The sequence below is a fragment of the Ctenopharyngodon idella genome, chromosome 8, assembly GCF_019924925.1.
Source record: "Ctenopharyngodon idella isolate HZGC_01 chromosome 8, HZGC01, whole genome shotgun sequence".
NCBI classification, from domain to species: domain Eukaryota; kingdom Metazoa; phylum Chordata; class Actinopteri; order Cypriniformes; family Xenocyprididae; genus Ctenopharyngodon; species Ctenopharyngodon idella.
The window spans coordinates 29,793,390-29,818,851 of record NC_067227.1 but is presented as its reverse complement, the minus strand read 5'-3'; the positions used below and the strand labels follow the sequence as shown (position 1 = coordinate 29,818,851).

The following is a 25,462-nucleotide window of genomic DNA, read 5'->3' as shown; positions in this document are numbered from 1 at the left end:
TGTTGTTCTATCATTCTATCGTTCTGTCTGTTGTTCTATCGTTCTGTCTGTCTATCGCTCTGTCTCGTTCTATCGTTCTGTCTGTCGTTCGTTCTGTCATTCTGTCTGTCTGTTCTATCGCTCTGTCTGTCATTCTATCGTTCTATCTGTTCTATCGTTCTGTCTATCGCTGTCTGTCGTTCTATCGTTCTGTCTGTCTGTCTGTTGTTCTATCGTTCTGTCTGTCTTTCTATCGTTCTGTCGGTCGTTCTGTCGGTCGTTCTGTCGGTCGTTCTGTCGGTCGTTCTGTCGTTCGTTCTGTCTGTCGTTCCATCATTCTGTCTGTCTGTCTGACTGTCTGTCGCTGTATCCATCTATCGCTCTATCTGTCTGTCTGTCTATTGCTCTGTCTGTTGTTCTGTCTGTCTGTCTGTCATCCATCCATCCATCCATCCATCCATCCATCCCACATATACCTTGGTAAAACCATGGTATTCCTTTGACTTGGACTAACATGTAAATACCATGGTATATGAATATGTTCATCATTCTGTATCATAATATATATCAGAGGACTATGGTATTACCATCAGATACATTTAGTGTGTTTTTTTACACCTGATCGTTTGTTTCGGAACCTCGTTTTCTCCCTTGGCTCGGTTCGTTTAGGCATATGTGAACACGGCAATCATGCTCGGACCCGCACCGAAACAACCTCGTTCAGGTGGTCTCGGCACAATTGCAAACGAACTTTGGAGCGGTTTGCTTGTGGTGTGAAAGAAATCCGACCCAACGGACCAACAACCCAAACGATATAATATTTCATAGTGGGAAATGTGTTATATAAAATGCAGCAGTGTTCGATTCTGTGAGTGAGCACATTAGTTACTGCAGTTAAAAAACCAAAGAGCACGTCATCATCTTAAAATGTTGTGTAATCGCGCTTACCCGTGCAAGCACGCTGTCCTGGCGAAGCCTTGATTCCCACTCTAGCTGCATTATAACGTTAATAGTGTTTCCATGTGTCTCGACACTGTTAGCCCTACTAGACAGCGCTGGGAGATACAGAGAGAGCGTGCTTGAATTGAAGTATATAATTTAACAGCTGGAATGACGGCTACATTCGTATAGCGTTTGCGTGTGTCTCGACAGTACAAAAAAAGCCACAATATGCTCATGAACTTGTCAATCATTTTAATGGATGACGCTGAGAAAACTCTGACCAGTAAGGGAACAGTTGTACACGTATGTTACTTGCATAAACACATTTTGGTTCGTTTTGAAATATTGCCTTGTGAAAGCAAACCAAACCGAGGAGAAAATGCAACATTGTAACACATTTAGTCCCTGTTTCGAAGCAATGCAATCGATCTGCAGGTGTAAAAACACCCTCAGCCTACTATTTCGTAAGGGACTACATTCATTATTGTTGCTCTAAAGCTGTGGTAAATATGTGTCAGTCACCACATATCACACAATAACACAATTATGAAATGAGTTCAATTCAGCTGTAAAGCAGCTCTGCAAAAAAAAAAAAAAAACATAATCCAGCTCAGTTCTCATCTAATAGCGTCAGTGCAGTCAAATAAATAATATTGCTGAATGTTGTTGTTGTTGTTGTTGTTGTTATTATTACTTTAAAACTGTGGTAACTTGGTGTTAAATACCACGTGCCTCTTCTGTTTTGTGATCTTCCAAAAACTATTTTTATCTTTGTTGACTAATTCGCAAGATTATTGCTTGCAAAATTATCGTGTTTGTCTAAAACGCTGTGGCAGAAATCATGCAATCATGTCTAAATATGGTCCAACCAATCAAATCGCACCTTCCGCTGATCATTTGCATCAAACTGAAAATTCTATTATCTAACCAACCCCTTATTTCACTAAAAAAGAAATAGGTGCAGGTCACCTTTTTCCTCTCACTAAAACTCTTATTTGTGTGTGTGTGTGTGTGTGAACAGGAGCAGTCAACGCCCCGCGGGCCCGACTCTTGCCCCTGCGTCTGGGCCCTGCAGAGCTCCCCTCTGGTTCCTGTTGGCTTTGACACCGAGCTCTCTCTACAGGGCAAAAACCTGGACATTTTTGAGGTGATGCTCATCTGCCATTTATCATTCCACCCCATCCATTGTACCTAAGCCAATATGTTGGCCTTGACGTTTCATGGCTGTGCATTTTAAAAGGCCATTATTCCCAGGTGTTCAGGAGGGTCTGGGTGAACTCATTTATGATAATGCATCTGGAATGAGGAAGGGGGGTTTAGAGACAGCTCGTGATTAGCGTTTGATTGTGTAACACACTGTGTGATATTCTGAACAGGATGAGGAAGATTACATGTGCGTGCTGGTCATTGAAGGCCAGGAGCTGCGTTTGCGGGCCACGTTGGACCGCAGCAAAGAGACGGGGACGCATATGTTCAAGTGCGCCGCTCATCAGGTGATATTAATAGCGTCCATTTATTCGACACAGCATCGGATCACACCACAGCCGACGCAGTTAATATAGACTCATGTGTGACGTCTGCTCTGACAATAGCTGTAATTTATGACACCAGCCAGAAAAACACAGCAATTTAAACATGGATTTGTTTATGGTGCCACACATAATTTGTCTGCATGCACCTGGCTGATTATACATTGATTTTCTCTGTGTGTGTGTGTGTGTAGTTTCGGTACTCAGGAAAGCAGTTTGAATATTCCGCTCCTGTGTACCTGCAATGGGGGACGCAGCGTATAGATTCAGCACCACATCTCCGCTGTGAGTACCATGACCATTTCTGCATGTTTCGTTCAGTAGAGGTCTGCTGAGCATCCTCAATGATAAAATTAACTCTCGTTTTAAATAATGTACTTACTAATTTGCATAATGAAATGTATAAAAAATATAAACATATAATTTGTAAAAAATATATTGTTTATAAATAAATATATATTGTTTAAAAATATATTGTTCTTTAAAGTATACTAATTTATAATAATTAATTTTATATAGTAATATTTTATAATACAATTAAATTAAATTATTTAAATTAAATTTTTATTTTTAAAAATTAATGATTTTAATATATTATATATTGTGTACATTATATATATATATATATATATATATATATATATATATATATATGTATATATGTATATGTGTGTATATATATATATATATATATATATATGTGTGTGTGTGTATATATGAATAATATATAAAAGAATTATTAATATATTATATATTGTATACATATGTATATATAAATTTGTAAAATTTAAATATATAATTTTTAAATATAGTGTTTTTTAAAATATACTATTTTATACTTGTGTGTGTGTGTGTGTGTGTGTACAGTATATATAAAAATTGGGAATTTAAATATTACATATTTATATATTTTAAACAACTATACATAATGTGTGTAGTTATAAGTATTGTATCATATATATATATATATATATATATATATATTGGTGATCAGAATGATTATGTCATTAATTATCAAGGCTGTTATATCAGGGATATCAGGGAGATTTATTTATTTATTTATTTATTTGTACACTGTAAAAAAAAGTGAATATATAATATATATATATATATATATATATATATAAATTGTGAATCTGTATATTACATATTTATAATATATTTTAAACAACTATACGTAATGTGTGTAGTTTTATTTATATATATATATAATAATAATAATAATAATTATTATTATTATTATACTATTAAGGTTTTTGGGTTGGTGATCAGATTGATTATGATTATGTCATTACTTATCAAGGCTGTTATCAGGGATATCAGGGAGAGATCATCTGTGTATCATCTGTGTACATGCTAGAAGACTCTGTCCTTTGATAAGATTCCACTATGTTTCAATAGGACAAGAACAACAATTGAGTCATTGATGCAGTTAGTAAGAGTTTTTGTATCTGTTGCTTGTGTGACTGTGTAACAGTGCAGCTGTACGACTGCTCAGCGGGACAGTCCGACTGCAGTCAGTGTCGAGCGGTTGCGGCCAATTATGGATGTGTGTGGTGTGCCGATGAAACTCCCGGCTGTGTGTATAACCAGTCCTGCACCAGTGGAACCATGGACACCTGTCCTCCCCCTCTAATTACTGAGGTACACATATGCATGGTCCATGGGTGATTTGAGAAATATTTTATCATCAACCATGATTTTACTATTTCCTCAAAGATGTATTGTGTTGCCAATTAACTGGAATTATTTTAGCTGTTTTTCTTTTCTGTATTTGCAGCAAACAGCTAATTTGCATAATCATAAACCTGTCAATCTATCAGCTTTCGCAAGTCATGGGTTTTCATTCCTAGGGAATGCATGAACATACCTTTGGATAAAAGCATCTCCCATAAAAAAGCTGTCACCCATAATGAAGGATCTTTTCATAAGTGCACAGTTTGTGTTGAATGACCTAAGGATCTAGTCTGAGTATTCAGTAGCTGTGTGTGTGTGTGTGTGTGTGTGTGTGTGTGTGTGTGTGTGTGTGTGTGTGTGTGTGTGTGTGTGTGTGTCTTCAAGAGAGCAACCATACGTTTGTGTTGTCAATTTCACAGTTTGCTTCATTTCTTTTTTTTTTTTTAGCATTTATAATCAACCATTTATCCACTCATTTATAATCAGTCTTTTAATCTTTTATTTAATTTATCATTTAATCATTTGTCATTTTTATTATAATTTTTATATTATATATAGATTATATTTTTATATATAAATTTTATACTTTGTTTATAAATTATTTTTCTTGCTCTTGTAGTGCTTGTTATTGTTGGTTAACCATAAGATTTTGGGGTTTAATGTAATATTTATCTTTACGAGTAAGAGTAAATGTCTCCATTTTAAGGTTTCATGGAGTAATGTGAAGCAATTTAATATAACAACATTTGTTGGATTTGTGCAGATCAGACAAAGTCAAACTGAGCATTTAAACATACGCAGCTGAGATTATTCAATAAACCCTGCTCATTTTTATCATCACTCTGTCTCTGCCTTCCTCTGTCAACACCTCAGGCTGATGTTAATACAGACTACAAAGTGTTAACTGGTTTTGGGAATCAGACAAAACGGATATCTTCTGGCGGGATCTGGTTAAAAGACTGGATCCTAATATTTCTGTTGTAGAGAATCAAAACACATTTTGGCGTGGTGCCTCTTTGATCTTATTCACTCATAGTTTTTGAAAGATTAAAACACTGCAAGGATCAAACAATTGTTGTTGCACTGCCAGTTCAACCTTTTATTATTTCACCAGTTCCTAAATAATGGTCATTTTACTGACTTTTTGCAAACCAATTATTAGTCTCATGCAACCCTTGGTGGGTGTTAATTTTGGTCTCTAAACACATTTATAAAGGACACTGTGTGTTTTGTATGTTACAAGTTGAATTTAGAAAAAGGTCAGTTAAAGGTGCAGTAAGCAATTTCTGAGAAACGCTGTTGAAAGTGGATCAGACCGAACACCACAACACAAATGTAGCCAATCAGCAGTAGGGGGTGTGTCCACTCATGATGGGGGAGGAGAGAGAGAGAGAGAGCAAGAGCAAGATTTGAACTGAAGAAGGACTGTAGAAAGAGAGTTGGCTGAGAGACATTACGAAAGAGAAAAGGTCAGAGGAATATCACTGGAAAAAGAAGGGTTTTGATCAGTTAAGAGCTGGAGAGACCTAAGCAGGAAGGCCTGAAAATGGACTCTTCCAAGATTGCATTATTTCTGCTCCATACGCGAGTAACAATGGTTTTGATGTTTCACAGAACCAATATATGCTGTTGATGTAATGTTAGCTATAGTAACAGGACAGTTTTGAGTGTAGTTGTTTGTCTGGAGCTGGTGTGCTGCTGGCGACTATCTCTTGCTTCTTGTGAACTGTATGTTCATTATTTGTTCTTCCTTGTCATTCGTTCATCATCTTCACTTTATTTTTTGCGAAGCGTTATTTTGCTTTCGCTTCAGCTATGATAAAGAGACATCCACTCTTGCATTTTGGGGGTGGAGCAATGAAAGGAGGGGTGTGTTTGTTTTATGTTGATTTCAAATTTTAACAGCGTTTCTCAGAAATTGCTTACTGCCCCTCTAAATGTTAAAGAGATCATTTTCTGCAATTATTGACTTTTTTATCTGTGTGTACAGGTTGAGCCACTGACCGGTCCACTGGAGGGTGGCATACTGCTGACGATCCAGGGATCAAACCTAGGCCAGAGCTTCCAGGATATCCAGACAGGAGTGACAGTGGCAGGGGTCAGCTGTAGACCTCTGCCTGAAGCCTATCGCATTTCCACCAGGTACAACATCTCTCTTAAAGAGATAGTTCACCCAAAAATTAAAATTATCCCATGATTTACTCACCCTCAAGCCATCCTAGGTGTATATGACTATCTTCTTTCAGACGACAACAATTGGAGATATATTTAATGGTAGTGAATGTGGGGTGAGATTTTGAAGCCCCAAAAAATGCATCCATCCATAATAAAAATAATCCATACGGCTCCAAGAGGTTAATAAAGGCCTTCTGAAGCGAAGCGATGGGTTTTTGTACAACTATAAACTTTATTAACAAGTAGCTTTATTTAATAAGTAGCTTCTGGCAGACAGCTGTACGCGTTGATTTGCGGTGGAAGAGTAACTCCTGATCCGACACATGAAGTATTGATGAACGCGGAAGCGCAGAGGATAGAGCAAAACAAAACACCGGTCATGAATTAGAAATGAGAAATTTTAAATAGAAATGTCGGAAGATTTCAATATAAGAGAAGAGGAGCTTGAGTTTGTTGCACAGCCCTATTTGTTTAAACCGCAAGAGGCGTCAACGCTTACACTAATCCTATATCTTACGTCATACTGTACATCGCGTCAGGAGTTACTCTTGTGGCGCAAGTCGACTTGCGCCGTATGCATATAGCGGTATGCCAGAAGCTAGTTATTTTAGTTTATAAAGTTTTAAATATGGATATTTTTCTTACAAAAACACGTTGTTTGCTTCAGAAGGCCTTTATTAACCCCCTGGAGCCATATGGATTATTTTTATAATGGATGGGTGCACTTTTTTGGGCTTCAAAATTGTGCTCTCCATTCACTACCATTATAAAGCTTGGAAGAGCCAGGATATTTTTAAATATATCTCTGATTGTGTTCGTCTGAAAGAAAAAGATATTCATATACACCTAGGATGGCTTGAGAATGAGTAAATCATGGGATCATTTTCATTTTTGGGTGAACTATCCCTTTAAAATAACTGTTTTAGTGCATCAAATAATGAGAAGTTGCCATCAAACTTCATATGTGCATAATTCTGGTTTTGTTTTCAGCATTGTATGTGAGCTCCAGGCCAGCGCAAATGTCACAGCCGGACCGGTCATCATCACCGTCAGAGGTTCAGAGAAAGGAGAGTCCCAGCAGACGTTCTCATATCAGAACCCACAGCTGCACACAATTGTGCCCGTAAAAGGGCCCTTGGCTGGGGGCACGACACTAACGGTGAACGGGTCGCAGCTCCTGACGGGACAAAGAACAGAACAAAGGAGTGACCAAATCACTGGCCTGCAGGTGTTCTTGGGCTCAAAGCCTTGTCGCATGTAAGCGCTAATATCTTTCATCTGTTTATTGATGGAAAAAGCAAATCAATTCACTGAAAGGATCCTGCAAGTTGCATATATCTAAGTCTTCTCTGTTTTTTTCCATAAGCAATGAAGTGAGTGACACGAGGCTGATTTGTCGCACCAGTCACTCAAACCAAACTGGAAAAGTGCTAGTGAAAGTTGTGTTTGGAAAAGCAGAGAGGATTTTGGATAGATTCCTTTTCAGCTATATGGAAGACCCAGTGATTACTGATGCATCACCTACGGAGAGTTTCTACGGGTGCGTGCGTTTAAGTCCTATTCTTATGCATCCTACATTTACACTGAATTCCTCTAACGTTATTATTTAAATTTAGGGGTGGACGTGTTATAAACGTGACCGGCCAGAACCTAAATGTCGTTCAGCACCCGAAGATGTCAGTCTCTTATGAGCCTAGAGAGAGTTTTGAAGTCAGAAGACGTCGATCCACTCAATTTTCTTATAGGAGTCCCTTGGCTGTGGTAAAACAATCAGGAAACTCATTTCACACATTGCTTCAACCAATTTTACATATCAAACACAGAATTCCTTTTCAGAATTAATGCAAACAGGACTTATACATTTGATTCATTCTCAGAGGTTCAAATATTTATTCAGAGATGGTTTAATCATTTACTTGACTAAATTTGAACTTGTTAAAGCCTGTGAGAGAAAATGTTCTCGGAAGTGCTGTAGTGCATATGTTCTTTCTGTCTTCAGAGTCAGAGTTTGTGCACCAATGTTACCTCGGAGCAAATGATTTGCAAGAGCCCAGAGGTGCCGCCGAAATCCAGGATTGTGCGAGTGTGGTTCGAGATGGACAATGTGCACATCGATTTTCACACCATCAAGAACAAGCCGTTCACGTACCACCCAAACCCAGACTTATTCCAGCTCAACAGTGAGTCCCACGGAACAGCCATCCGATTCAAACCTGGAGGAGTCCTGGCAGTAGAGGTGCATGCATTTCTGTTTCGTTCTGTTTCATTTAAGGTCCACCAGTATGATTTCAGTATTATTTTATGTACTATTATTGTGAATAATTTCTATAGTGTCTGTTCTTATTTTAATTTTAGTTTATTTTTAGTAATTTTGTTGTTTTTTGCCCTTTTTTTTATTAGTTTTTGTTCTTTTTAAATATTAAAATTTAGGATTAATTCATTTTTTTTAGTTTATTAATTTCCAATTAGTAATTACAGTGCTTCAACTTACTTCAGTTAGTTGTAAAAGGAAACATTTCTAATTTTAGTTTAGTTTAAAGTGCCCCTATCATGCTTTTCCGGATATTACTTTCATGTCGTGTGTAATACAGTTGTTTGTGAATGTAAAAGGTCTGCAAAGTGCAAAATAAATGAAGTTATTGTTTTCCAAAAGAAAGAACCAATTCTGAACAGTAACTCCAGTCTTACTTCCTGCACAAACCTATGTAGGTTTGCAACAAATTTGCATAATGCCAGTCTATGTTTTTCATTGGCTGCTTGTGAAAAACGTTTACTTTGACCCTCAAACACTGTAGCTGTAGCTGAAGCATGGAAGAGTTTGGTTTGTGTTGTTGACATGTCGAGAAGATGCCGTTTTCGGCGCTGCCAAAGCAAAAAAACTTTGCATGCACTTCTAAAGGTGTTCGATTTGATATGGTAAAACCGATTGTTACTGTTCGTATCACTGTGTATCAAGTGCTGAGGAAGGAGCTAAAATTCTGATATGGTAATAGTTATTTAGTTTCTGACACACTGTAAACGGTAGACCAATCACAACAGACTGTGCCGTCTGACCAATCAGAGCAGAGTAGGCTTGCGGTAAGGAGGACCAGATCCTTGATTGAACCATTTCAGACACTGTGAGAAAAGAGGGGATGCTACAGTGTACATACTGTATATTATGAGAAAATTAAGTGTTTTTTGACCTTTGATGCATGTAAATCTATTGTAGAAGACCTCTAAAACAAAATTAGGAACCTTTTAAAATAGCACTTTAAGTTTTTCATCTAATATTTTTATTTTATTTCAGATTTATTTCAATTAACAAAAATGATTTTAGTAGTTTTAGTTAATGATGATAACCCTGTTGTTTTGCACCAGAAACAGCTGTAATTTAGTTGTGACTGAAGATGTGTGTTTTGTCTCTGAAGGGTAAGGGACTGACCCTGGCCATGAGCAGAGAGGAAGTTCTGGCCCGGCTGGGGAAGGAAGAATGTGACGTCAAGACTCTGGATAACACGCATCTGTACTGCGAACCTCCTGAGGAACAGCCTCTCGCCCTGGATGACGATGACTTACCCAGGCTTACGGTCAGTCTGAATCCAGTGTCTTCTTTAGTTGTTTCAGTGCACATGTTTTTTTAGTTAAGGGTTCAAGTGCATAGCGCTGAAACCCTATTGTAATTATTAAAATTTCCAAGGATCAGCATTCTCCCCTAAAAGTGATCAGGCAGACCAAACTGTAAGTTGTAGAGACTTGAAACTTTGAGCGCTGGTAGTACTCACACCATCTACAGCGTCATCAAGGTTTGCCCTGATCGGCCTGACGGGGGCGCTACAGCAGTCAAAAGTACGAAATGGCTCCTAAACTCTGGAATAACCTACTTTTGCGAACTAGTCCTAGGTTTTGAGATTCTCTGGAGTCTGATTGTCAATAATTATCTCAAAAAAAAAAAAAAATATTCAATTCACGGTCCCTAAGGGCCGCCAAAACGTTCGAAGTAGGTGGAGCCACTTTAACTAAAATGGCTATAATTCGTGAGACATTTTCACCGAACTGAGCGCACCTATTTAAGAGCTCATTCTGTGGTCGCATGAAAAAGGATGTGGCGACTGACACATTACTGGCCACATTACACATTACCTGGTGGTGCTATAACAGAAAAAAAAAAAACATTAATATGGCTAAAATTACTTCACTGTTTGTCCGATTGACTTGAAAATTGGCATGCAGTGTCTTTGTCCAAGGTGTCATGATTGTCTATGAGGACATTGACATATCTCAAAAAATATGTCCGTCATCAGCCAATGAAATTTGAGCAGCTATTAGACAAGGTTAATGGAGGCCAATGGAAACGAAACTAGTTGGGCCTGTTTGACTCATAGCCCTAAAGGCCTGTGAGAAATTCAAATGAAATTGGCCACCGGGGGGCACCTTTATGTTTTTCCATGTGCGTAATGGATTCTGTATTAAGCGATGTTTTTTTTTGTACACACCCACAACATTTTTACCATGCGATAGAACTTCATTACATATTGGAGATTATTTCAAAAACCAACTTTGACAAAACAGTCCTAGGTTTTTGGCTCAACCTCGATAACTGTTAAAAAGCTTTAAAAACTATATATTTTGGGTGTCACCGTTTTAGTCAGACAAATTTTGTGTTTGTGTAACATGACAAGTTTTGAGCATCGCACAGTTTTCATCACACAGAAAGTAAAAAACGGCATGAAGTGATAAAATCACAACCAATCAGAACGTATTTGATGTTTAATGGAGGCAGTTTTTCAACACACTTGATTTTTATAGTGTTTTTTAATGGGGATTTCAACAAGTTCTCCAGAATTAGAGATTTTGATGTATTGGTTGATTTCGGATATTCAATTTCGCTGTTATTTATCTCACTAAAAGTTAAACTTTAAAAACATTAATAGTAACACTGTTAAATGTAATGTTTTGCACATATCAAAATGAATATCCATTTTCATAATCATTATAATGAAAATTATTTCAGTGCATTATAATTCAAATTAAATTCACTTTTAAAACAATTGTTTTTAGTTTTTTTTTTTTATGTATACAGTATTTATTAATAAACACTAAAATATTATTTAGACAAAATAGTATATATAAATTCAATATCATTATTGGCCATAACATAAAAATTATTGGCTTATCAGCTAGAATTTTAACATTGTGCTTCCCTAACTCTATCTATGAAACTTTGTGAAAAACGTATTAAAATAATGACGTTAAAAAACATTAAGTTGAAATCACATTGGCTTGTCTTCTTCAGAGGCTTATATCATAGCTAAACAACCTCACGTTTGGTCTGCCTTGAATAGTTTATATGTTATTGTTAAAACATTTTCTCTGCTGTGAAAATGAGGTTTTCACTACCGACTGTGGCCTGGAACCCGTCTGTTTAAAAAGCTGTAATTTATTGCTTCACGCTGTGTTGTTTCACACCTGCTTAGGGTTGTGAGTTTCTTCATTTTGTTATCACATGCTAACATCGATGTGTGTGTGTGTGTGTGTGTGTGTCTCACTCAGGTGTTAATGGGAAACTTGGCGTTTGACTTGGGTCTGGTGCAGTATGACAACGATTCACACTCGCCGGTGCCTCTGGCGGCTCAGATCGGTCTGGCAGCGGGGGCCGCGGTGGTAGTTCTCATCGTGCTGGTCATCATTCTCATGTACAGGTAGAGTGATTTCAGATGGCAGATTCCTCACCCTTCTGGGCTTGTCGGCATGACGACGAGCCGTGAACTCAAATCCAGCACTCGGGAAGAATTCTAATGGTATCCATTTGTTACCGGTCGTGCTCTAACCCCGTGTTTGCTCTCGCTCTGTTTGTGAAGGCGGAAGAGTAAACAGGCTCTGAGAGACTATAAAAAGGTTCTGGTGCAGCTGGAGACTCTGGAGATAAATGTTGGAGACCAGTGCAGGAAAGAGTTCACTGGTATGGCAACACTTTTTCATCCGTACAGTTTGGCCTTACTATAATATACCATGGTAGCCATTAGTTATAGAGTAAAGTACCAGTGAGGCTGATTAAACTGCTAATATTTTGAGATTATCTATCTATCTATCTATCTGTCCATCCATCCATCCATCTATCATCTATTTATCTAATAAATTTAAAAAAAAATAATGATTTATGTAATTATTTTATATCTATATATTTATCTATATAATAAAACAATCAATAATAATGTGCATATGTTCATATTATATATAATACGTCTATCTATCTATCTATCTATCTAATAAAGTAATAAAGTAAAAAAAATTATGATTTATATAATTATTTTATATCTATATATTTATATTTATAATAAAACAATCAATAATAATGTACATGTTCATATTATAAATACATGTACATATTATACATATAAAATAAAAAAATTAATGATTTATGTAATTATTTTATATCTATATATTTATCTATATTTATAATAAAACAATAAAGTTCATATTTTCATATTATATATATATATATAATAAGTGTGTGTGTGTGTATATATATATATATATATATGTGTATGTGTGTGTGTATATATATATATATATATATATATATATATATATATATATATATATATATACAAATATTAGAATAATTGTTCATAATAAAATATTATAATTATTATAAATATTAAAAATAATAATAAATATATATATGTATATATGTATTATTGTTTTATTATATATATATATATATATATATATATATATATATATATATAATTAAAAAATGTATGATATATAACTATTTTATATCTATATATTTATCTGTATTTATAATAAAACAATAAAAATGTACATATGTTCATATTATATATATATATATATATATATATAATATGCGTGTGTGTGTATATATATATATATATATATATATATATATATATACAAATATTATAATAATTATTTTTAATAAAATATTATAATTATTAATATAAATATTAAAAATGATAATTATTAATATACATATGTACATATGCATTATTATTTTTTTATTATAAATAATAATTATTATATGTGTGTGTGTGTGTGTATATGTATATATATATATATATATATATATTATACACTTATTTTATATATATAATATGAACATATGTACATTATTATTGATATACACACAGTATATTGATAAAAATATATGTACATAGATAATCTTCACACATGGTTTGTAATTGTTTTTATTATTATTATATCATTATCAATGTTCTGTCATCCACTTTTTTTAATGCAAATTGAGAGGCACATTTTGATTAACAATATCCATCACATACACCATTAAACTAACTGTTTCCTGCCCTTCAGATCTGATGACGGAGATGATGGATCTGAGCAGTGACGTTGGTGGTCCTGGTATCCCCTTTCTGGATTACCGCACTTATGCAGAGCGCGTTTTCTTCCCTGGGCAGAAGGGCGCGCCACTGAGTCAGAATCTGGATTTGCCTGATTTTCGTAGACAGACTGTGGAGCAGGGCCTGGGTCAGCTCAACAACCTGCTCAACAACAGACTCTTCCTTATACGGGTCAGTGTAGTGCCTTGTTTTTGCTGTCAGTTCGACTCTAGCTTCCTGCAGAGGAAAAGGAATCCGAGTGTAATTACAGTGTTTATGCCGCTGGCGTATTCAGTGCATCAGTGGCTGTTTTTGGAGCCATTATTTCACCTCAAAGACTAAACAAAGGATGAAAAAGAAAGCAAATGTAATATTCATTTTGTGTTGAATGCAGGTGGATGCCTGTTTAGCACAGAGTTTTTGTTTTTTATTATTTTGGAAATCTCAGTCGCTATCCTCTCTTTTTGATGCTTTATCTGTGTTTAGCTGCCAAACTGTCAGGCAGCAGTGAAGAAACTTCAGCGCTGAACTTTAGCGTTTTAAATATTTATCTATCTCAGTAGTCTGAGGCTTTGTAGATGTTTTACGAGTGCAGTGTTTTGAAAGCCCGAACTGTTTGATTGAAATTGGTCAAACTAGTATGCTCTTATAGTGAACATTCTAGGGAACATCTGTGGCACTAATGCTGGTAAACTCTCCTCTTCATTCCTCTAGTTCATCCATACTCTGGAGGCACAGCAGAATTTCTCACAGAGAGACCGAGGTTACGTTGCGTCTCTTCTCACGATGGCCCTTCATGATAAGCTGGAGTACTTTACTGATGTTATGAAGACCCTGCTGGGGGATCTAGTGCAGCAGTATGTGGCCAAGAACCCCAAACTCATGCTGCGCAGGTATTTCACATTCACTTTTTATTTATTTGACATACATTTATTATTGTTATTTTACCCAAAACAACTGTTTTATCAGTATAAGAGTTCTTTGAATAATATCCATGACCTTGGCATTAATATTTACTATCTTTATGTATTGTAACTTTGTGTATGTTTTCAAGAACACATTATTCAATAATATTCAGTAAGTAATAATAAGTAGGCTAATAAGACTACTAGCTTATTCAAATTAATTGCATTTATTCATGTTTTTTCCTGGGGTTTCTGAGACTCAGAAATAATGTAACAAGGTTCTAGGTCACATAAAATAAATACATACATTTAAAAATGAATACATCATGTGTTTGTGTAAAAAACAACAAAAAAACAATCGGTCTGATCCGTCTTGATCTGATTATAGTAAATCTAATCTGAAGTGATATACATGTTGTCATCTGTAGGACTGAGACGGTTGTGGAAAAGATGCTGACCAACTGGATGTCCATCTGTCTCTACTCTTTCCTCAAGGTATCAGAGCATGTGATGGCTTCAATTCTATGCATTTGCATTGATAGTGAATAATGAGAATAAATCAGAATAAATAGTTTTTATATTTATATGGTGTTTGCCATGTTCACAGAGCTCTGCTTTGTATCTTAACTGTGATAAAATCACTGTAAAGGCCCCGATAGACTCACAGCAAAGTTCTTTTTCATTCTTCAGTAAAAAGAAGTTGGAAGTACCTTTGCAGTGGTATACTGTTAGCGAACATCCCGACGCCGCCCACACCGTTTAATGAATATGTAAATATGTGCGCTTTCCTCTCAATAACAAAATAAACACACAACGGAAATGACAGTTGTGAGAAAACCGTGGTTAAGAAAGCATCTGATTATAGCGATGTGGACATGTTTGCACAAGCTCTGCAATTTCTCAATCCAGCATTGTCATGTCACGTTTATTTATATTGCATTTTATACAATGGATTGTTTAAAAGCAAGCAGTCTCTTTTAAATACAACTACGATTTCTACTGTAAAGCAGCTCTCCAGTGTATTTATGTTTTTACTCCCGGACGTCTGACCTCGATGGACTTAACAGAAGAAATGATTTCCACGTCGAAGAAGGCAGAGCACTTAAAGCCACACCCACCTATTATGTAATCGCCACAGATCAATGGTACTTCGAAGATGTTTACCAGCTAACTTTTCCAGAAAGTTCACTTTGGCAAGCTGTTTCGAATTTCCGAAACAAGTGCAAAATTAACTTCATTTTGGCCTGATTGTTCGAAATGACTTCACGCCAGTTTGTTCTTTTTCACTTGAAGTATATCGGGGCCTTAACACTAGGCTTCTCATGGGTTATAGTTTTAATAAAATATCTCATAAAACTTCCTCTTCCACAAATAAGCAGCATTTATTGTGACAAACATAAATGCATTTGCTAATGCATGTAAATGTGTGTGTGTGTATTTGTGCAGGAGGTTGCTGGTGAGCCTCTGTACAAGCTGTACAGGGCTATTAAATACCAGGTAGACAAAGGACCAGTGGATGCAGTGACAGGCAAAGCCAAACGCACTCTCAACGACAGCCACCTGCTCAGAGAGGACATCGACTACTGCTCTGTGGTGAGTCTCTGTAATACTTCCATCTCAGTGCTACACAAAACAAATCTCCTAAATGAGTAAATCGAATAAGACAAGAGTTTGTGTTTCTCTTCTCAGACTCTGACAGTGCTGGTGAAGAGTGGTGTCGAGGTCCAACCCTGCCCTGTTAAAGTTCTGGACACTGACACCATCACTCAGGTTAAAGATAAAATCCTGGACCAGATTTATAAAGGAGCGCCATTCTCCCAGAGACCAGCCGCAGACTCTCTGGACCTTGGTACGGTTTTGGTAGATATATCTAGACTAGTCACAACTATGTTCGGTTTGTTTTAAAGAAAACTTTTTTTTTTTTTTTTTTTTGTTAAAGCTTCATATTTTGCATATTGTGTTCCTTCAGAGTGGCGATCCGGCCAAGCAGGTCACCTGACTCTTTCTGATGATGATGTCACAGCCATCGTTCAGGGTCGTTGGAAACGGATCAACACTTTACAGCACTACAAGGTACAGCTGGACATTTACTGTGACTTGCATTTTACACATTCATTCAGATTAATTTGTTGACTAATAGGTGGGTTGGTTGGTTGGTTGAATGTGGGTTGGCTAATTGGTTAGTGGGATGGTTAACTGGTTTCTTTGTAGGTTGGTTGGTTGTTTGGTTGATTAATTTTCTTGTTGGTTGATTTTGTGAGTTGATTGGTTAATTTTGTGAGTTGGTTGCTTGATATTTTGAGATGGATCATTGATTTTGTTTGGTTGGTTGATTTTGTGAGTTGAATGGTTGACTGTGAGTTGGTTGCTTGATATTTTGAGATGGATAGTTAATTTTGTGAGTTTGTTGGTTTTGTAAGCTGTGGTTAATTTTGTGAGTTGGTTTATATTTGAGATGGATGGTTGATTTTGTGAGTTGGTTCGTTGATTTTGTAAATTGACTGGTGGTTAATTTTGTGAGTTGGTTGATATTTTGAGATGGATTGTTGATTTTGAGTTGACTGGTTGATTTTGTGAGTTGGTTGGTTGATTTTGTGAGTTGGTTGGTTGATTTTGTTGGTTAGTTGGTTGATATTTTGAGACGGATGGTTGATTTTGTTTAGTAAATTGACTGGTTTGATTTTGTGAGTTAGTTGGTTGATTTGTAAGTTGAATTGTTGACTCTGAGTTTGTAAATTGATATTTTGATATGAATGGTTGATTTTTGTGAGTTGGTTGGTTGATGTTTGTTTTTTTTGTTTTGTTTTTTTTTAGAGATGGTTGGTTGATTTTGTAAGTTGACTTGTTGATTTTGTGAGTTGGTTGGTTGATATTTTGATATGGATGGTTGATTTTGTGAGTTGGTTAGTTGATTTTTGAGTTGGTTGACTTGATTTTTGATCTCTCTCTATCTCTTTCCTCTTGTTTTCTCAGGTACCTGATGGGGCCACTGTCGCTCTCATCCCTCGTTCCCAGAGTTCTCTTGGAGTCAATCAGGTCTACCAGACTGGAGAGAGTAAGTTTAATACTTTTTGGTCAATCAAATATAAACAGTCATCACTTTTACACTTAATTCACTTCATTACTGACCATCAGAGAGCAAAAATGATATATTTCTTATTGATATCTGGTCTGCTCCTTGCAATTGCTGTAGAAACTCCAATGCTGGAGGGAGAGGAAGAGGAAGGTCTTCGGCTGTGGCATCTGGTGAAGCCGAGCGAAGACCCCGAGATCCCCAAACACAGGAAGAGCAGCATGAGAGAGAGAGAGCGGGCAAAAGCCATTCCTGAGATCTACCTTACACGACTGCTTTCAATGAAAGTACGTGAGATGTTTGTGATTGAGTCATCTTTAATACAGCACACACACAAACACATCAAACGGATCCTGCCGCTTCTCATGTTTGTTTGAGATCTGTTTTCTGCTGCTGACTGTCAGTGTGATTGAAAGCTGCTCTGTTTATAAATGTGTATCTTCAGGGCACTCTGCAGAAGTTTGTAGATGACGTCTTTGTAGCCATACTGAGCACGAAACGCCCTCCACCCATCGCTGTCAGGTTCTTCTTTGACTTCCTGGATGACATGGCGGAGAAACATGGCATCGATGACCCAGAGACTGTTCACATCTGGAAAACAAACAGGTCGGCATTACTGCCTACGTCTCCTTGATCTATAAAACTTTTTAATGAAGCATTTTGAGAAAAAAAACTTTTATCCAGTAATCTTGAATTAGTTTGAATTTTAATAATTTTAAAATCCATTAATTACAAAGATAATGGAAAAGCTCTGGGAATTTATGAAACCTGCAAATGTCTGTAGTGAATATAAATTTTTGTACATATTTCCATTTTGTAATATTTAGTTGGCTAGTCATTGTCCTTGTGTTAATTTTTTCTAAGTAAGCAAATCATTCTTTTTTCCCCCCAATCAGTTGGTCGAACTGGTTCAGAAATTGGTCTGAATGATTCATTAGAGATTGATTTTTAGAAATCCTTACTCTGTGATTGCAAATGATTGGAAAGGTCATGGAAAATCATTGGTTAGAAAGTGTAAGAACCCTGATGTTTTTATGTTCGTTATATTAAATGTTTATTTAAATACACTCTTGTTTTTCCTCCGTCTGCAGTTTGCCTTTGCGTTTCTGGGTCAACATCTTGAAGAATCCTCAGTTTGTCTTTGACGTACAGGTGACGGATAGCGTGGATGCCGTCCTCTCCGTTATCGCACAGACCTTCATTGATTCCTGCACTACATCCGAGCACAAAGTGGGCCGGGTCAGTATAGCAATTAACCTCTTGACCTCTCTAGCTGTGACCTCATTATGGTAGAGAGTGTGCATGTAGAGCGAGAAGATGAACAAGGGAAGGAAAGAGAAAAAAGAAAATAAGCAAAAGCTCAAAGATGCTGTAGCAATGAAAGGAACTCAATGTCATGTGTCTTGTCCTTCAGGATTCTCCAGTGAATAAGCTGTTGTACGCCAGAGAAATCCCACGATACAAGCAGCTGGTGGAGAGGTGAGAAATTCTAAACGTTATACAGCGATACGGCCCTTTTCAAACACATATATAAGCACTGAAATGGATGCACGAAGTTCATGATATTTAGTGCTATAAAGCTTCTTCCTCTCCTGCAGGTACTACAGTGATATTCACAACGCTGTGTCTGGCTGTTACCAGGAAATGAATTCAACCCTCACAGAGCTGTCAGGGGTGAGACTGAATTGTATTCTACTCCGACTGTGTTTTTACATTTTAACAGACAGCAGGGTCCAAAAGTATCAAACCACATTGAGAATCTGGGATTCAATGTCTAGTTTAAGGGTCAATGACGTGACATTAATTTATTCAAAATTACACATACAGTGACTTGAATACACCTTTTTTATGATGATCATGTTTTTAATTTCTGAATTACAATTTATTTTGACTAATTTTTTTTGTTAGTACTTTTTTAATTATTTTTGAACTATTTTAATGTTTTTGAATAAATAATTTGATTTTAGTAAAAAAAAAAAAGAAATTTAATATTTAATATATAAAATATTTTTAAAAATATTTGTAAAATAAACAGCTTTTCATGTGGTGCAACAACTTTTTGAATTGATTGTAAAATATTAAAAAATATTTGTAATTTGTTTGTAAAAACAAAATCGTCATGTGGTGTGACAATGTTTTGAATAAAATTGTACATAAAATTGTAAAATATTAAAAATATCTTTGAATAAATAATGCATGATATTTGTATAAAAAAAACACCATATTATGTGATGCGACAACTTTTTGAATGAACCATTTTAAAACATTAAACATCTTTTAAATTAATAATTTGTGATATTTGTAAAAAAAAAAAAAAAAAACACTGTCATGTGGTTTAAACTTTTGAATTGATAATTGTAAAATTTAAAAATATATTAAAAAAAATGTATATTTAAACAATATATAATATATATAACAATTATATATTCATATATATTTAATATTAATATATATTTTAAAAAAATACTGGGGGGAATAGATAAGTTTAAGGAAGGAAAGATAAGTTGAAGACACAAAAATAATGGCATTTTTTACATCTTAAATACATGTGAGAGTACACTAAATCTTAATCTTCATTCCCCCCAACCCAAAAAAATAGAAAATAAATAAAATTATATATATATATAATTAGTGTACTCTCACATGTATTTAAGATGTAAAAAATGACATTATTTTTGTGTCTTAAACTTATCTTTCCTTCCTTTTGAAAATATTTTCTCCTTTCTTTATCATGAACACTTAAACGTGCTATTTTAAGATTCTGATGACTGTCTGTTTTTAGAGCTTTGCATCCGAGATGAACAGTTTGGTGGCGTTGCATGAGCTGTACAAGTATATCAACAAATACTATGATCAGGTCAGTATGGGACGGATTTAAGCTTCTCATGTTGTTTGTGCTAGAGCAAAATTAATCTATTTCTCATATTGCATTATGTGCAGATTATCATGTCTCTGGAGGAAGACGCTGCGGGTCAAAAGATGCAGTTGGCGTATCGGCTTCAGCAGGTCGCCGCCCTGGTGGAGAATAAAGTCACTGACCTTTAGGCTTTGACCTTTTACCCTGTTGTCTAAAATCATCAATAATCACATCTGAGAGAAATCAGACCACTGCTTTCGACTGATCGGCTGATGTAATGCAACCACTACTTCAAGCCCTTGGGTGCTTCTGCAACCGTTCACATAAACTTGCTGTATATTCTTAACAAAAGGGAACAGGAAATGAAGTAATGATCACTTTCTTCCGATAAAACCTTAATGGGATTTTTATTGGAGAAGGATTGCTTTTCAGACTGAGACTCTGAACTGCTCACCGGAGTATTGACTGATGGGAAGTGTGTGTGTGTGTGTGTGTGTGTGTGTGTGTGTGTGTGTGTGAGAGAGAGAGAGAGAGAGAATGTTTAATTATGAAGTGTTTTGTCTGAAAGGGTCTGCTGTATATGTGAAGTTTACTTAATTCAAATTCTCTGACCCGAGTCTATTTTAATGACACTACTGAAGCAGCTCTCACATGTTGTGACATGCTAAGACAAATTTTATATTGTTTTTACTTCCATTCAAGTGATCAGATCTACTGTATAGAGTTTCATGAACCGTTTCAACAAAATCTGTCACGTTCAACCATTACAATCATGTCAGCGCCGTGGACAAGTCCCACATTTACTTCTACTGTACAAGGAATATTTTTTTTCCAGGTTTAGAAGTGTTCTGCTCCTCCACTATCAAATCCCAAGTCAAAGACTGTCCTTGGCCGTGTTGTATTAACCTTTTATACTAACATTTCTACATTAGTATTGCAGATCAAAACAAGTATTAAGCTTTTACAGGGACTGTAGAGTAAGTCTAAGCACACAAGTGCCAGAACATGTTATAAGAGCACAATATTTGTGTGCATGTTTGTGTGTAGCTTTATGTGTGCATGCAAAAGAAGGACAAAAGGTCACAGTTTTCAGGTTTTCTGCTGTTTTAAGGATCTCAAATATCTAGAATTTCTCACACAGGGATACAAAATTGTTAAATGTGATCATCTGAATTCTGATTTGTAGCACTATAACCTGGTTAAGTTTAGTTGATCATAACATTAATGCATCTTCACACGCCAAATATTTGTGATAGGTCCCTGTAAAATATGGGTTCAGGTTACATTTCACTCTCAAATCAACAAAAAAGAAATTAAGAAATTATATTTTCACACTTAAAACGAAAAATGATATATTAGTTTGCATTGCATCGTGAGTCTCGTAAAAATGTCATAATTCACAATCTTAAAGGCACAATATGTAACATTTGGATTAAAATGTCCAAAAACCACTAGAACAATGTTATATATTTTGTTGACTTGTGTACTTACATTATCCCAGATGTTTCCAAGAATGTTTAAATCCAGAGAAATAAGCAATTTTAAACAGGACACGGACCGTGTCCGTGTGTCACCTATCAATGACATCATACCCGCGTTATACTTGATTTCGGGTTTTATTTTGTAGAAACCATAAAAACACCAAAGACGCCTTAATATATTATGTGTTTTTATTAGACAGGCGAGCAACTGTTTGGATACATTCGTCAATAGAAAACTAATCATGTTATATAGCTCAACACAGTAAGTCTTATTGTTTAAATCTCGTTTTCTTGATTTACCGTGAGTACCATGTTTTACCATGCCTAATATCGATCTAGTTTGCCGCAGTGTGCAACGAGTGTCTCATAGTATCCGCCGAGCTAACGCAGAGTAGCATTACATCAACTTTCAAAACTCAAATGTATCTAATATGATAAAACAGAGCTGCGTTTCCCCACATACGCATGACCGGAAGAAGCGGAAGAGGTCGTCTGCTTCATAATATAAGTTCCGCTTCTCTCTAGCCGTGTGTCGTGCTCGTCTCTCATTAGCAATCGCTCCAATGACTTTCAGCCACACCCTGCTTCATACTACAGTAATGTTAATAAATATTTAATACATTAGCTCATCCAAGAATATGATTACTGCCCAATTCTTTTCCACCGGCTGTAGATGTGAAGACAACACCATCTGTGATTCTGCGAAATCAAGGCATCACCAAGCTACATCTTTGTTTTGAATAAGTGACCTCTAGTGGCGGAAAAATTACATATTGTGCCTTTAATGGTCCTGAAAAAGGGCTTTATTTTTATTTTTTAATTTTTTAAATCAAAATAAATTTCTTATTTATTTGATTTGAGCATGAAATAAGACCCGGATCCTTGCATGATTTGTGAGATTAACCCACACTGACATGGCATTGATTTCCTAATGCTTTGTATTTAACAGCACAAGAGAGCACAATTCTCAAAGATTTACTCTCATGCGGTTTGAGTCTCAAATGAAATTTCAATGCAGCTGGAATGCCCAGTTTCTTGGGAGATATTGGGTTAACAAATGGAGAAAAGCATCTTTATTCACTTGTCTCAATGATTTGAAAAGCAGCAGTTGGCTTGAGAGTTGTGTACATCAGACACTGAATAGAAACTAACTTATTATATTGTAAATAATGCTTATTTATACATGACCGCCAAATGTGCCTTCTTTGTTACTTTTTATAATGTCTACCAAGTAAACATGCTTGACATTACTTGCCAAATCAAGAAGAAGATGAACTGTGGCACAGCTGTTGCCTGTTGTAAAGATCATACGAGGCGGAGTCTCAGGATTCTCAATGGATTCAGTACAAACGCTCTTGTGTAGCCTAATTCATTTCATAGTTTTCCCTACCAGCTCATTTCCTGGAGTGATCTGTGTTAAACGTGATGATGAAGGTGCAAATTCTAATTTTTTTTGTGCACCCGTTCTTTTTAGCTACATAAAGTATGTTTTTGCCTGAAGCACTTTGTGTTTACATTTTGGCTCATCCATAATGTCTAATTTTTTTGTAGTTTGATCTTGAAGCATCAACACGGTCCCTTTTGTGTATAGAACTGAAAATAATGAATTCAATGCTATCTAGACATCTCAAATGTATCTTTGAAGGCTTCCCTGTTCCTGCATTTATTTATGCGATTTTGAACTATTACGCTTCATCATACTAATGTATGCACAGGGTTGGGTTTTAAAAATGGGAAACTTATTAGTTTTCTCATTCTGTGTATGTTTATTATCCTGTTGTTGAATGTGTTTGGCCTCTTGGTGTATTTTTTGATTATTATAGGCTGATGCATGCTTGAGATTTGATTGGATTTTCTGATTGGGGTGCTTTTTGAGAGGTCCACTCGATGGACTGCATTATGAGTGCATGACGTTCATAAAAACACTGTCTGAGAATGTGTGTGTGTGAATGCATGAGAGTTTGTAAGTAATTGTAGCGCTTTGTACATGACGTTGAGGTTTTTTTTTTTTTTAGCAAATCTCCTGTTATGTGCACTTTTCTCTGAGAGAATCCAGCGAAATCTTTTTTGTACAGTCTTGCGATTTACTGTTTTGCCAATTGTGTGGAATACAGCTTTGTATCCTTGCAGATAAACAATTCAGACCGTTGTTTAGAGAATCGTTGGTGTATATGGAGCCCTTGCCCGGCACCGAGTTTTACACAACTTTTATACAAGGGTAAAAAAAATAAAAAATAGAAATAATATATGGTTATTTTCTAATGAAGTTAGGGATAAAAGAGAACTTAAACCCAGTCAAAAGACTTACTCTTTTGTATTTGTATTGTGTATAGTTTGCTAACAATTGTGTATATGTGCCTGTACATATTGTGAAGAGGACATGTTTTTCTTTTTCTTTTTTTTTACTTGGACAGATTTACTCTCTCCAATCAGGAGAAATTGGAAGCTGAAATGTTAAAATGAGTGAAATGGACATTTGTATCTGGAAAAAAAATAAAGCTATAATTTTAACAGTGAAGACGTGTTTGGTTTGAATTTTGTATATCTCTTGACACCAGAACAATGGGTGTGTCCAAAATCGCATACTCTTGAGTAGGTACTTATTTACTTCAAGACCACTAAAAAGTATGTTCTATATAGTATGAATGTAATCTGGACGAACTACATTTGCCATGTTGTCATTATCATGTGACCTACCAGCATCAGTTACGTTGCTTCGCTGCCATTCACAAATCCTCTCCCATGGGCGTGGCCTCATGGGATAGTAAAGTGTCCTGTGCACACTTCAGAATGTCACTGGAAGAAGTAGGTCAACTTTTGGTACTCTTTTATGAGTACTGTGAATTCAGACATGCTTGTTTTTATTACATACTGTTTTTTCGCCTACTACATAGGGAAGTGTGCGATTTCAGGATGTAGCCGATATTTTAAATAGATGTGTCCCATCTCCCCTGGGACATAAACTGACATGTTGGTGGCAGAAATAACAAAAAAGGTTTTTTTTGTTTAAATTCTGAACTGTTTTTATGAAAATATATAGGTAACACTTACGATATGGTTCCATTAATTAACATTAGTTAATGCATTGACTTATATTAACTAACAATGAGCAATACGTTTGTTATGAATCTTTGTTAATGTTCATAAAAATACAACTGTTCATTGTTCGTTCATATTAGCTTAGATACATTAAATTAACAGATACAACCTTTGATTTTAAAAATGCATCAGTAAATGTTAAAATTAACATTAACTGAGATTAATAAATGCAGAAGTATTGTTTATTCTTTGTCCATGTTAACTAATGTAGTTAACTAAAGTTAACAAATGGAAGCTTATTGTAAAGTGTCACCAAAAATTATCACACATAATTTACATATAAAGGTTTAGTATGTGCCTAAAAAGTAGCTAAACATTAGATTACTAAAATAATTAAAATGAAAAACCTGATGTATCCCTTCAGCCGTGTCATCCTAGCCTCAACCTTGACACTTTTGGCCAAAT

At 35.7% G+C, this 25,462-nt stretch overlaps 1 protein-coding gene across 4 annotated transcripts in view; it reads left to right on the top strand.

The window, feature by feature from the left end:
• plxnb3 (plexin B3) overlaps positions 1-24,476 on the top strand; it is a 90,726-nt gene extending 66,250 nt beyond the window's left edge. For all 4 annotated transcript variants that reach the window (XM_051903417.1, XM_051903415.1, XM_051903416.1 and 1 more), the window contains exons 10-35: positions 1,943-2,068; positions 2,298-2,414; positions 2,645-2,735; positions 3,928-4,094; positions 6,118-6,269; positions 7,293-7,559; positions 7,669-7,842; positions 7,919-8,063; positions 8,302-8,538; positions 9,713-9,871; positions 11,835-11,983; positions 12,143-12,243; positions 13,617-13,834; positions 14,357-14,535; positions 14,976-15,042; positions 15,994-16,140; positions 16,237-16,396; positions 16,517-16,620; positions 17,521-17,602; positions 17,741-17,907; positions 18,066-18,226; positions 18,712-18,859; positions 19,035-19,099; positions 19,219-19,294; positions 20,403-20,477; positions 20,561-24,476. In XM_051903417.1, coding sequence (XP_051759377.1) covers positions 1,943-2,068; positions 2,298-2,414; positions 2,645-2,735; positions 3,928-4,094; positions 6,118-6,269; positions 7,293-7,559; positions 7,669-7,842; positions 7,919-8,063; positions 8,302-8,538; positions 9,713-9,871; positions 11,835-11,983; positions 12,143-12,243; positions 13,617-13,834; positions 14,357-14,535; positions 14,976-15,042; positions 15,994-16,140; positions 16,237-16,396; positions 16,517-16,620; positions 17,521-17,602; positions 17,741-17,907; positions 18,066-18,226; positions 18,712-18,859; positions 19,035-19,099; positions 19,219-19,294; positions 20,403-20,477; positions 20,561-20,665 — 3,639 coding nt within the window. In that variant the 3' untranslated portion in view covers positions 20,666-24,476. The remainder of the gene's footprint in view (positions 1-1,942; positions 2,069-2,297; positions 2,415-2,644; positions 2,736-3,927; positions 4,095-6,117; positions 6,270-7,292; positions 7,560-7,668; positions 7,843-7,918; positions 8,064-8,301; positions 8,539-9,712; positions 9,872-11,834; positions 11,984-12,142; positions 12,244-13,616; positions 13,835-14,356; positions 14,536-14,975; positions 15,043-15,993; positions 16,141-16,236; positions 16,397-16,516; positions 16,621-17,520; positions 17,603-17,740; positions 17,908-18,065; positions 18,227-18,711; positions 18,860-19,034; positions 19,100-19,218; positions 19,295-20,402; positions 20,478-20,560) is intronic.
• The last annotated feature ends 986 nt before the right edge of the window (positions 24,477-25,462 follow it).